The sequence below is a fragment of the Natator depressus genome, chromosome 18, assembly GCF_965152275.1.
Source record: "Natator depressus isolate rNatDep1 chromosome 18, rNatDep2.hap1, whole genome shotgun sequence".
Classification (NCBI taxonomy): domain Eukaryota; kingdom Metazoa; phylum Chordata; order Testudines; family Cheloniidae; genus Natator; species Natator depressus.
Window position 1 is genome coordinate 6,441,743 of NC_134251.1, and position 14,275 is coordinate 6,456,017.

The window sequence follows — 14,275 nt, forward strand, 5'->3', positions numbered from 1 at the left end:
CAGGAAGGAGTTAAGAAAAAAACTGGATTAGTTTCATTTTAGTTCCTACTCTAAGAAAATAAGGAAGCTATGGCCATCGGGGAGCTCAGACAGTAGGACTCTTGGCTCTTCACGTCTCTGGACATTACTTCACTAGATATTTTACCCAGGGTCACAACAGCTTCAGGACATTTAACCCAAGATCAGGGAATGTTCATTTCTCCTTCCTCCTATATCTCCACAAGCAAAGTCGGTCAGAGGGATTCAGCCAAGCTTTTAAGAGCAGCTCCGTATGTATAGACAGAGTGTATGGATACACTTTCAAGGTAAAAGGCATATTTCCAATCCAGCCTCTCAGGATGTTCTCTTACCAATTTTTGGAAGGCGAGTAGGTATGTATTTCATCAAAGAACCTCTCCGGCTGGTGCAGAGGGTAGGGGCTTGGCCGCGTCCACCCACCAAACAGCACAAGCAAGTCCTTATACACCACTAAAGTGGCCCCAGCCTTAGGTGACGGATAAGAACCTGGAGGGGAGCAGAGAAAGGAAAAAAGTTAGCAAACGGCATTTCAAACCAGCAGCCAAGCTGTGCACAGATCTTACTGAAATGTGACAAAATGGAACCTCCCCTCTAAAAGGCAGAGAGGAAAAGATGACAAAATTAGAGTAGGGAGCATGGGAAGAAAGCTACTGCCAATTTGTGTCATCGTAATTAGTACAAGCCTGAAAGCACATCTCACGTATGGCAAAACATCTGTCAGTCAGTGACAGGAAATTACTAGCTTTCTAACATATCACTTTAAATTATTGCTTTGGTGCTGAATAAAAGCAATAATTATCTCCAAATAACTAGTAACTTTTCCCCAAGGAATATCTCCTGGGTACTTACAAGCCACAGCATATTATGAATCTCATTTTACAGAGCTAGGAAGTTGCAAAATTAACCCTACATATTCCCAGCAGGGATTAACAGTCACATCTCAGAATCTGGAGCAATGGTAGACTGCAGGTTACAGATGGCAGGAGAGAATTCTTACAATACAAAGCACCTTATCTAACAAGTAAGTTATCTTTGATTTACTCCATTTAAAATTCTAAAGGCTTACTGGTCCCAGTCTTGGTTATGTAGCTCAGATGAGGCACTCTGGGCTGTACTGCTGCTGCATGTAAACAGAGGGAAAAGTGGCTGTATCCCAGGGCTTGAAATCTGTTGCAACATATTACCCAAGATCAGATGGCTTTTATTTTCTATTTTACTAAATCAGACAAAGAACATTGATCTCACCTCACACTCCACGCCGCCAGTATATTACTGAACTGACTGGTTATCGTAGAATCATAGAATATCAGGGTTGGAAGGGACTTCAGGAGGTCATCTAGTCCAACCCCCTGCTCAAAGTAGGACCAATCCCCAATTTTTGCCCCAGATCCCTAAATGGCCCCTTCAAGGATTGAACTCACAACCCTGGGTTTAGCAGGCCAATGCTCAAACCACTGAGCTATCCCTCCCCCCAATAAATTATAAAACTTATAATCTTGACTTTTTTTTTTTTTTTTTTTTTGTTGAACATCTTGTCTTTGTAATTAGTCGTACTACTCAGAATTGGTTCTTAACATGACTATTTTTGAACTGGCCAGAGATAGTCTTCTCCATGGCAGAGAGAGTCCTCTCCCAAGAACAGTTAGAAAAGGATCACATCCCTTTGAACTATCAGGGAACCTGCCACAATTCACTGAGAAAATACAAACTTTCCTTGTGCTAACAGGCCGAGGTGCTGCACCATGCGTGACCTTGCTGAACAAACAATCTGAGGTATAAAACATTCTGTATTACTTCCCAGTCAAATATTAAAATTGTCCCAGACAGAATAGACCCAGTGACACTTCCCCCCAAATACTCCCATGTCAATCAGTAGATCTGAAGTGATTCTCTGTACTTTGCAGAGAAGCTTTCTAGCACCTTCTCACAACAGTACCCTGTAGCAAGGTCATAATGACAATCTGTAAGGAGACACACCACACAAAGCAAGGATAAAAACCTAACTGTGCCCACAATTAGAAAGAGAAATTAGAAATGCACACTTAAGCAAGCCTGACTGCAGAAACTGATGTGCAATTCTAGGCAAGGCCCATGCATTTGGCCAAAAATGTACTATTACCATCTAAAATGCTGAGCTAACAGACCCAAGCTAATTAGTTTACGGTCCTAATAGAGCAGTTTATACAGAGGCGTATTTCAGTAGGTAATGAGACACAGAACCAAGACTCTATTTTTGAGAAGTGAAAACAGCTATTTAAACACTCCTGCCTTACAGGGGACTTGTGAAACTTCTCTCAATGTTTGTAAAATGCTTTGAGAGCTTTGGATATAAGGTGCTACAGCTGTGCAAAGTCATTAGTCCAAGCCTGAGTCTCAAGTGACGGGAAGTTCAAAGCCTACATGAAAGCATCCCCCACACAAAACAAGACGACAGACTGTCCCCTGCGCCCCAGGATCCCTTTTTTCCAGGCATGAGCACATTTTGCTGTTGCTGTCAGATGGAGGACAAAGGGACAAAGGGGGAAAAACATGGAGCCCAAATGGTAATTCACACACTAAAATATATTGACAGTAGTTCCAAAAATATTTAGTTTCCTTAATGACTAAAATGAAATGGTTCAGATTTGATTGCTCTATGCCACTGATCAAATTCTTAACAATATCCACTTTCATCGCTAATTACTTGGCCGTACAAAATTAAATTTTCCCAACGCAACTGTTTTGTGTTAAGAGCTCCGAGAACCCACCAGTCTTAAGGAACTAGCCAAGGAGATTGTCTTCTTACACCACCGGTGCCAGGTGAATGTAGAATTAATGGATTCCCATCACAGAAAGATTTAAAATATGGTGTATGCTTAATCCCCTAGCTTGGTGAGGACAATAGATATTTAGCAAAAGTTTATCTCCCACTAGAAAGGCAAATACATCTTTCTTTTCTATTGAAGAATAAAAATAGAACATTACTCTGTATTAAATAAAGGCTGATCAGTTTCTAAGTATGCAATTAATATGCTGGTACCAACTCCAAAGCTAAAGATGCATTCTGATCAGTTCTTAAAATGGGTCAGAAATTAGTTTGAAACAAAAAAAAGTGTGTAAGAGCTGGGAACCTGGGAAGAAATCACTACAAAAATATAACAGACTGACTTGATTCCTCTATAATGTATAGTCAGGTAAAGTGACAAATCTTGTCACTGCTATGACCTGAAGGTCAAATTCCTGACTTAGATACACACACAACCCCCAACCACGTCAACAGGAGTTGTCCATCTGTCCATGGGGGCAGAATCTGGCCCTGACTGTTTGAGACATTTGGTCTGCTAACAGATGGTGAACAGGTGCATTACTGGAGTGGGGTTTTATTCTGACACGAAGGAGAAATCACAATTTGGTAAGCCAGGAAAGTACTTTCAGAAGAGTTAATCTAGAAACCAGATAAATGTGAGACAGTTCTACATGGTTTCATGTGAAGATGGAAACATCAACCAGAGAATAGCTGTGAAAAACAAAGTACACAAGAATACACATCCACCACACTGATCAAGCTGTGACCAAGCAAGGGAGTGACAGAAGGCTGTTTCTGCTCTGAGCAATAGAATAACCACATTGCACCTTGTGGTGGCAGCAGCAGATTCTTTATCTAAAAGTCCCCAGTAGAGAAAAGGCTAACAAATGCAACTGAGAAACCGCCGTGATAGACGCTAATCTGAAAATGACTTCATCGCAACACGCTAAACCCACCATAAACTAAGCACAGTCTCCTTGGCTGTCTGTCTACTGACTCCCCATGTCACTTTGCAAGTTCAGGCATTTGAAAAGGTCAGGAGCTTCTTGGAGAAGAATATGAAACAAGAGTTCTGATTGTGCACTCCAAAGAAGGGAACTGACAGGCAGCCTTCCTGACTTCCCAAGTCTCAAGCGTGCAGAATGCAAAGATGAAGTATGCCATCAAAAACGTCACAGGGACAGGCTCAACTACTTGGAGCTGCAAAATGACTCCTTCAAACAACTTCATAAAATTTGCTTAACAGCATTTCAAAGGCAAAAATAAAGTTCTTCAACACAGGTGGGCTTATTTCTCTTTATGACTTTGTCTGTTAGAAGCAGAGTGACACAGCAGTTCTCAAACTTTAGCAACCCAAGGACCCCCATTTTGATTTCAAATTTTTCACGGACCCCAAACCCCCCACTCAGCCCCAGGCCCTGTCCCCACTCCACCCCTTCCCCCAAGGCCCTGCCCCTCCTCTTGCCGCCCCTGCTCCACCCCTGCCCTTCCTCTTTCCACTCCCTCCCCCGAACGCACCCCATCCCCACTCCTCTCCCTCCCTCCCAGCGCCTCCTGCATGCTGGGGAACAGCTGTTCCAAGGTGTGCAGGAGGCACGGGGAGGGAGGGGGAGGAATTGAGCAGTGGGGCCGGTGGCCCCAGACAGGATTCCTCCCCGACCCCCGAGTGCGCCCTGAATAGCTGTTCCCCAGAGTGCAGGAGGTGCTGGCAGAGAGGGGGAGGAGTTCATCTGTGGGGCTTGCAGACCCCCTGGAGTACCCTCATGGACCCCCAGGGATCCATGGACCCCAGTTTAAGAAACGCTGCACTACAAGGTGAGTTGTCAACCACAGAGAGATCTAGTGGGCTCTGTTTTAGAATAAATTACTAGCTACATTTATCAGCTGACTGTGCTGACTTCTGGATACTTCCCGCTTCAACCCTGCTCACCACTGATACTGATGTAAAGAGTCTTTATGGGAAGCACAATTCTTGGATCCTTTTCCTTGAGGGTAAGGATTTCAGCATGCAGAGGGCCTAGCAATGACTAAACATTTCAAGGACACACGGCATTGCACCTTTTTGCTTGGCGAGATGCTTCTGCCAGGCTTCTGGTTACTTAATTTTCAACTGATGAATTTGCCAACTCACGAAGCAGATATGAATCTTTCAAAGAGGCACTCTCCAGCCTCCAGGAATGCTTTGAAAAGTATTCCCCCCCGGCGAGGTCTAGCTGAAAATTTACATCGACCCAGCTACGTTGCTCAGGGATGTGACAAATCCTCACCCCATGAAGACAGTCAAACCGACCTAACCCCCAGTGTAGACAGCGTTAGGTTGATGGAAGAATTCTTTTGCCGACCCAGCTACCACTTCTTGAGATGGATTAACTACAGCGATGGGAGAACTGCTTCTGTGACTCTAGTGAGCAACTACACTCAGTGCTAAAGCAGTGCAGCTGTAGCGATTCTAGACAAGACAGAGTCCCACCAGAAACTATCTAAGACAGAAGCTTATATTGCAAGTATTTTCAATGTTTAAAATACATGTACCATAGTACATTTGGGGTATGGACAGTCTAGTAGTCTCAGAGCTACATTGTGGTAGCATGTGATGTACAAAGTTCAAAACCAGCTCTGTCCTTTTACCAGCATGACTCCAGAAGGACCAGCAGAGAAGCTCCTCAGGCCACAGAATAATCACCATGAAGTGAGGCCTTCATGATGACAAATTAAATAAGAGAAAATAAGAATGTTCTAAGGGGAAACTTCGTGGACTTTCTATCTAGGGAGGTTCCAAGTCTAGATTACGATTTCGTATTCGGAAAGAGCTTTATTTAATGGTTGGAGGAGCATGCATGGCAACTGGGTCTCTAGCAACACTCCTCTCCAGCGCTATTGGTCATGTCACCTGTTTGAGAACAGCAACTCACAGCAGAGGGTGAGAATTTTCCGGAAAAACAGCAGGACCTCACAGGTTCCCACTTTCCCAAATCCCGACAGTTCATTTAATGGCTTTAGAGACATCCAGGCATGTCCCAATTATGTCTACACAGTGTGTGGAAGTGAGCCTCTCAGCCTAGGTCACAGACTCACACTAGTGTGCTAAAAGTAACTGTGTAGATGTGGCTGTTTGGCCTGGAGCGCAGGCTCTGAAGCCAGGAGGTGGTGGCCTTCCAAGCCCAAGCTGCAACATCAAAGCACTGTCTGTTCAGTTCTATTTAGTGTGCTGGTACATTACCACACGTCAGCGGACCCACACTGGCAGGCTTGCTCCCAAATGCAACGTAGGGACCCACTCTCTCCTTCTCGGAAAAGGAAAGTTCTTGGTACCAACAGCCTTTAAAAAAGAACACTGAAAACAAAACTGGACAAGACACTAGAAAAGCAACAATCCTGCCTTGGCAGAGAAAGGGGCTTTATTTTACCTCTAACTTTTATTAAGCGACTTGTAAAGGTGGAGAAGCATTTGCAGAGAAGCCACCAACATGCTGCTGAGCCTTAGAAAGACAGCAAAATAACCCCCTAAAATTCAGGGATACTGGAAGTGTCAGAGATTGAAGGACCAGGGGAGTGGTGACTTTTCAACACATGCAGACACTGCCATTTTGGTAAAAGCAGAGCAGTACTGGTAAACCTTGGAGCATAAGATAAAGACACTACAATCAGAGCAATGAAATTGCAGAAAATAAGACCAACTTCTTGTCCTGAAGCCAGGTTTTCCATGGGAGAAACTCTGAACAAGCGTGGGTATCCACATGGATTTCACCCTCCAGGATAATCCTGCACTTAACCCTGCATGCACTTAATCTTATCAGACACACAGTCATTGGAACAAATTTAACTAAACTTCCTTGCCCTCTACCCCAAAGAAAGGATATAAACCAATGAGAACTGATGATGAAATCTGGATATTCAGATACATGAAGCAACATTCTGTGCCATTGTTAATCAGTGCAGATGTTTCCCAAGCTTTTTGGCCTTCTGTGAAATCAGCCAATGGCAATATATGAGCAACTGCAATGGAATGTAATTAATCAAAATTCTCCTGTGTTTTTACAGTAAGTTTGCTACAACTGTGCAACAATTCTGAAAAGCTCATGTCTTATGACTGATTCTGTGCAATTCATCTCATAACTAACATCCATACCCGATAGCAACTCCTCCCAGGAAAACCTGCAAATTGAGTGGCTGTCAATCAATTTTATAACAGATATGAGATTTAACAAGCTGTGCACATTGATGAAGAGTGTTGTACTTGCATGGCTGAAATTACTGCCTTCAACCTCTTAAAACACCACCCCAAATAATTCCCCAAAGAAAGCATCAACTGTCAAGTTACTGCTTAAATAATGCACATCCCCTGGAAAACAAAGAATTCAGAACTCCTGTTCTTCAGTACTACTTGTCAAACAATGAAATCCACTGCACTAATTCTGAATGATCTATAACAGCTGGTGTGATGTTCAAGTCCATGTTTATTACAGTGACTGCTGGGTTCACAGTGACAATACTTAATAAGCCAGATCTTAGACCCTAGCACATGGAACTTCATTCAGCTTTGCCATATGGGGCATAGCTTGGTCCCAAGGACAGGTGTGCTGCATTCAACATCATTCACTACATCATGAGGACTTCAGCACAGTTTGATATCCATAGGTCCTTGCCTTCATGATCCAGCCCACATTTTGCTCTTCAAAAGCCTTTCCCAAGCAGTTTGCTGAGTGGAGCTCTAACAACTGACAACATGAGGTGTCTGAGCCTGGAAGAGCAGCAGTTCAGAGGTCAGAAAGCAAAGTGACAGGCAGAGAATTAACTTTCCTGGTGATCACAACATAAGCATCAGAATTAGGTAATACTACAGGGGAAGTGCTAGGAGAAGGAAAGTCAAGAGGAAATCTCCATAATGTTCCTTGAGGGTACTGATAAACTATAGTTCCAACTCAGTCTTAAACCACAAGGTCTGGGAAATATTGTAATTCAAAATATTCAGCTCCCTTGTACCAGTGCCTGATAATCACCCTTCCTATTTCTGTCCTGAGACATTAAAAACTAGGCAACATTAAGATTCTGAGTGGTCCCAAAAGACATGAATTTACTACTAGCCTAGACTGGGCCTTCTCAACACAAAGACCCTAAAGGAAGAGTCAAGAAAGCATTGTTCAGTTTCTCCTTTGCAGGGCCATCCTCTTTCAATGCCCTTTGTAATCTGGGTTTAGGAAAAAAAACCCAGTTAATTTGCTCCTCCTGCTTCCAGGCTTCACAGTGTAGAGAAAAGGAGAGAGGTGTGCTCTCTGGAGCATCTCACATGGGAATTTAGTTTAATATAGAAAGAATTAAACAAGTTCTGAATTGCAACTTCACAATATAGTCAAAATCCATTTCAACCATAAGCTTTTCAGGGCAGGGACCCTGTCTAATGTGTCTAAGGCACCTGCACACAACTAGCAGTATATGAAATCCCAAGTATCTTTATAATACACCTCTACCCCCATATAACGCTGTCCTCGGGAGCCAAAATTTTTTATTGCGTTATAGGTGAAACCGCCTTATATTGAACTTGCTTTGATCCACCGGAGCACGCAGCCCTGCCCCTCCGGAGCGCTGCTTTACCGCGTTATATCTGAATTCATGTTCTATTGGGTCGCGTTATATCGGGGTAGAGGTGTATAAGAGCAAAGGATAAAACCTTTCCCAAGCTCCTAACTGGTCATTTGCTACAAAGCAAACTGAGGCACCCAGAAGATCTTACTAAATAAATATGCAGCACACCTCTCAACATTAAAACACAGCTGCTTATTCAGAGAAAGGTTTCCCCTCTCTCTCTCTCACACTCAAGTGTGGCACTCCCATCCCTCCTTGCAAAAAGAGTTATACTGGACCAAGGCCAGGAATATTCAGACTTTCTTCAGTGAAGGATTTAAGGTCTGATATCTTGCCACCCTACGTGCAGAACTAGAAACATGGGTTCTATCCCACTGGAAAGGGGAGATTCCCAAGCTTTCCAATGAGAATGACAGCACTTGCTTCTATCCCTGAAGATCTCAAGAGTCACAATTTTACTGTCCCGTGGGAACAGAAAACTACTGATAGTCATTACTAGAGGTTCTGACTCCCTCTCTGAGCCTTGTATAATTGGATTCATGAGGCTTGTTACACTAACATTTGTCAAGAATGTTCCCACTGCTGCAATATCACTTGGGGCAGTGACAGCAAGGCCAGTGTAAACAGGACCCCGGATGTGTCCCCCCACCCCCGCCCAATTTGTCATCTAAGGCAGTTGTAAACTAGTTGTTCTGTAACACGCAGCATACACAGAATGTGTGATGGTGTGGGGAAAAGGTTTTTTCAGCACTAGTCTGGGATGAGCACTGTAACGTAACTCGCTCGTCTCTTTGCCCCTTGTCAGTAATATCATTCCAACAGAGCGCTGAATAAACCTTGGTAAGCGGTCACCAAGTATTCCATATAAACACAATCAACTTGACAGCTAATAACAAAGCATGAATTAAATTTCCTAAGATCAGTATTGTTTTAAGCTTTCTTTCAACTCACGTGTAGAAGCAGAAAGCCAGTCAGAAAAACACCCTTTACTGCAATGCTCTGCTTAATTGCCATGTTTTTTCTGCCTGATACTGTACTCTGCAGAATTCAAGTGATTTGAGTAATAGTGAAAATGCTACACAAAGCAATGCTGGGGCTAATTAAAGGCTTTCTGATCTGAAGTGGGGGTGGAGGACTGATCAGCTCCTGCTGCTCATCTTCCCTTAAGGATGCACATGGAGAAAATGGAAATTGCTTTATTATACTACAAAGTGCTAATATAAAAATAATTGGTGGGAAGGGGGTTGGGTGTGTGCAGCTGAGCAGATGGGTACACTCAATTGGTTCTCTGCTCCACAGCCATCCCACTGAACAGCACTGCTAGTTTGCAGCTCTGTTTTATTCACCATGTCAAAAGGAACATTTCCTCTTGGGAGGAAGAGAAATATTTCACACAAAATACCCATCAACAAGACAGTGTGGTTTACATTTTTACACCATCAAAGTGAAGCTCCTTTCCACAGCACATGTAACTCCACCCCTTTGTACATATACTGAAACCAAACCCTGAGCAGGGGAGAGCAATGGCTCTACATGCACAGCCCGACTGCACAGGCTGCAGGAGCTATACAATCCCTGGCATCATGCAGCACATTTCAAGCCCTCTGTACAGGGATTGCTGACTTGAGCGCATTTACAGCAATGAGCGAAATCTCTTGGTTCTTTCAGTCCATGTCAATAAAATCAGAGAAATTACAGGGAATCATTTACGTACAATGTTGCTGAGTTATAGCTGCAGTGGGAACCAATGAAATTAAATTTCATGGGTTTGTACCGAGTGAGCATCTCAACCATCACCTTGTATTTCCTTAAGAACGTCCTGTTTGACTGCATATTCAAATAAGCTTGTTCACTAATTACCTATAGCATGATGCCAAAGAACAAGAGGACACTATGGTTCTTTCAACTTCTTGTCACTGAAACAAACAGCTGTTTATTTGAACCTGGAGGACTCTGAATATACAGATGCTCATGTGCTTTTGGATCTGGTACTCTGCACTTTCATTAGAATGGATGAAAATAAGTGTTGGGGGGAAGGATGCAAGAAAGTGGGAATCACAGCATGTACAGGTCAGATGTACCTGGAGACAGACCCTAGCAAAAAGCTCCAGAAACACATACTACATGCTGGAGTGTGGGAATTTCAGAATCCAAGCCCGGATACAATTTTTGCATTTGGTTCACATCTGTAAATCTTACCGTTAAAACCAATTGCCACGCCCCCTAAAAAAACGTTGTGGATGGTCACACATCTTTTAGCAAAAAAAATTGCCTAATGCTTTTTTTTTTTGCTTTCAGTTCTCTTAGACCATGAAATGCACTTTTTTCCCTGTTCTGGTAAACTGCTGAAAATAAAGCTCTTTGAATTTTTCCATATGCAAAAATTCACCTTTGGGCTGCAAACAGGCCTGATTTAGGCTAGTGCTTTTTTGTTCTGGATGCATGTATCAGATCTAATGAGGTTTTTTTTTCTAAGTTTGATGATGGGCAAGTAAAAAACTGAAATGCTTTCAAAGTAACTAAAATAACTAAGGATGAAAAAATTCAAACAATTTAAACAGACCCCTTCTAATGACCGAAAGTACAGAACAGTCTATTGTATTTCTTTAAAGATATAATACTGATCGGTAAATATATTTTTAGTTTGAAAACACTACTACATATTAGCAATGAATTTTTTGCACTGGTTAAAGGCATACTAGTATAATTAATCTTAATTATATAATTAATCAGCTGTGTTAGTCTGTATTCGCAAAAAGAACAGGAGGACTTGTGGCACCTTAGAGACTAACAAATTTATTTGAGCATAAGCTTTCGTGAGCTACAGCTCACTTCATCGGATGCATACTGTGGAAAATACAGAAGATGTTTGTTTTTATACACACAAATCATGAAAAAATGGGTGTTTATCACTACAAAAGGTTTTCTCTCCCCCCACAATGTATAATGTACATTGAACAAATGTATATATTCAACCAACATTAGGGAGCATCACTAATACAGAGGCATAATAAGGGCTTTAACTTCATGGAGCAAAATCAGACAATACTAAAGCACATTTTAGCAGTATGATTATTTCAAATGATCTATTCTACTCCTACCAATAGGTGTCTCTGCAGTCCACAGTAAACATCATGCCATAGAATTTTAGAAGGGCCTCACTGTGTGGCATACAACAACATTCTTTAATTCATTTCACCTGACGATCTCCATATGCTTTACAAATGTTGGCAAATTAATTCTCAAAACATCTGTACTATAGGCATGACACATATTGGTACCACTTCATTCCACCACTGAAGCAGAGCCACCTCTGGGGTGGGACACAGGTATCTAAAAGTAAAACTATGTAACAGTTTAGGAGAGGAAATGAACTCAGTATGCATAAAAAATTGCATGGGGAATTTAGTCAGTTTATCAGGGTGAGAATCTGGCCAAGAATCCAGGAATATATGTTTCTACTCGTTAAAAATGCCACACTGGTCACGGCCTGGGCTTCATTTTTCACCTGAAAGACAGGATCAGTGTACCCAAGGAAGCTAACACCATGCTGGGACACTGGTCCGATCTGCCAGGCTGATCTGCTTTCTTCCCAGGGCAATCCATTATAGATATAATAAATAGCAGCACATTTAAATATTTATGGGTTGTATGTAGGACTTTTTTGTAATTTATTTTTCTAAATCTAGAAGGATTAAGGCAACTGACTTTGAGACCAGCTAAAAGCAAAGTGTTCCAAGTGGAGCCTCGTAGAAAGCTGCATAAGTAGCAGATTAGTAGAGGCCTTGGCCATGATTTCCAAAAACAGGTGCCCAAAGGTATGCTCCCAAGTGGCTGATTTTCAGAAGCGCTGAGTACTCAGAAGTTCCCAGTGAAGTCAATGGCAGAGACTGGGTGCTCAGCACTGTTAAAAATAAGGCCATGTGTTTAGGTGTCTAAATAAGGACTTAGGAACCTAACTTTAGGTACCTATTTTTGAAAAGCTTGGTCCCATTATTTACTAACATGAACACAAATAGTTTTCCCCAATTTTGGTATAAAATGCTTGTCAGCAATATTTTCCATGTTTTCATGTAACCTGAGGTCATGTTTTAAATGAGTGTGCATTACACAAAGCTCCCAAAACCCTGAATAGTCACCCTCCTTCCACTTCATGCATCCGATGAAGTGAGCTGTAGCTCACGAAAGCTTATGCTCAAATAAATGTGTTAGTCTCTAAGGTGCCACACGTCCTCCTTTTCTTTTTCCTGTTCACAGCTATCTTTACATGCTAACTTGGAGAAAACGGGGGAGAAGAGTAGCAGCAAAAAATTCCTTACACCATTCTCTGACAAGAAGGCCTGTGAAGGGAATAGTGGGAAAAATCCTTATATTACTCTCTGGAGGGATTCATGCCCATGGACCTTGTCTGTCAGAATCTAAATATGAGAAGGTTAAAGTAACAAGTTATTTTTCATTCCTTCCTACTACAGCCACATTGATACAGTCTTATGGAGGGGCTGTCTGGCTGCTTGTATACGTTTCTAAGAAAATAAAAGCAAAAACTCTCAGAAATAAAGATAAGATGCTGAATACAAGAAGAGATTTCCAAAATTCCTTTTGCTGCACTAAATGAATGCTGGGGAAGGGAATCAGCAGCTCTTCAGGGTCAGCTGTCTTGAAAATTCACACTGAGTGTTTCTGGTAATGTAAACGACCTCCCAGAAACATGAATAATTCTGGCAGTCAACATAATAAAGGAGTTTGAGCAGTCTGTTTCTTTGCATCTACAATTTCATTAGCTGAGGACATGCAGGTAGGTGAATGCAGTTTCTCATGACAATTAGCCTCTGCCCCTGCACAGGATGAACTGAAAGGACTCTTACACAAAGGCACAAGATTGCTAGTTTCCACAGGGATAAGCAGTGTAGGTGTATTTTGCTGAACACTTTTTGATATAATTCTCATTAACAACACTTATCCATGTGATTGTAACCCAGAATCCTTCCCCTTATCAAAACTGCCTTTCCCCATGGAATGTGCATGCTTATTTGATACTGAAGGGGTGCTGGCACTGATTTGAGCATTGAAGTATTTCTTTTGAAAAAAAATTATATTACAAACACTGATTAAAAACTGTTAAGTGTTGTCTCTAATCAGGAAAGTATTCTTTGGAATGTCAAAGCCACCCCATTCCCATACATACACATTTGCTGGTCTTTACAATTGTTGCCATCAGGTAGGAAGCTTCTTCCAGCTTCTAACGTTTTCCTTTGTTAAAATCCAATCAGTTACAGGTACCTATGTGCACTCAGCACCCTTTCCGTAAGGGAAGAGATATGAGGGGAGAGCAGCTAAGAGTAAAGGGTGATCTGATGTGAGGGGCACAAGTGGAAAGACCCCATGGAAAAATACAGAATCTGTATGCTAACACAGGGACTGAGACTAATTACACAAAAGCACTAAGGTGTTCAGGTTGAAGTCTCCCAACATATATTATACAATGTTTACACAGGAATTTTCATCCTAAAGGAAAATCAGCACATTACATTCTATGTATATACAGCCCCCACTGGGGAGCAAAGTGCAAATCAGTGCAAACCACACTATACAATGGAGGGAAGGAGAATTTCTCCCACCCACCTTAAGAGCACTGGGGCAAGTCCCTCTTCTTACAAAAAGTGTCCTGGGATCCAATGTCCACAGGGTAGACAGGTTCCGCATTTCTGAGATCTCATCTGAAAGACCTACCCATTACATCGCATGGAACTCAACATATCTACTCTCAGATGAATGGCTAAATCAACTCTCCCAGGACTTGAACCTGTTCCAATGCATCGACCACTTTGATTTCCTCTCTGCATCCTGGTGATTTGGAGAAAAGGCCTTGAGATCCCCCAACACGACCAG

General features: G+C 42.2%; 1 protein-coding gene across 5 annotated transcripts in view; it reads right to left on the minus strand.

The window, feature by feature from the left end:
- Positions 1-14,275, minus strand: part of FBXO42 (F-box protein 42) — a 100,258-nt gene that overhangs the window by 10,342 nt on the left and 75,641 nt on the right. For all 5 annotated transcript variants that reach the window (XR_012642316.1, XM_074975323.1, XM_074975320.1 and 2 more), the window contains one exon: positions 351-504. Coding sequence is in view for 4 of the 5 variants with exons in the window: in XM_074975323.1 (XP_074831424.1) it covers positions 351-504 (154 nt within the window). In the remaining variant the exon portion in view is untranslated. The remainder of the gene's footprint in view (positions 1-350; positions 505-14,275) is intronic.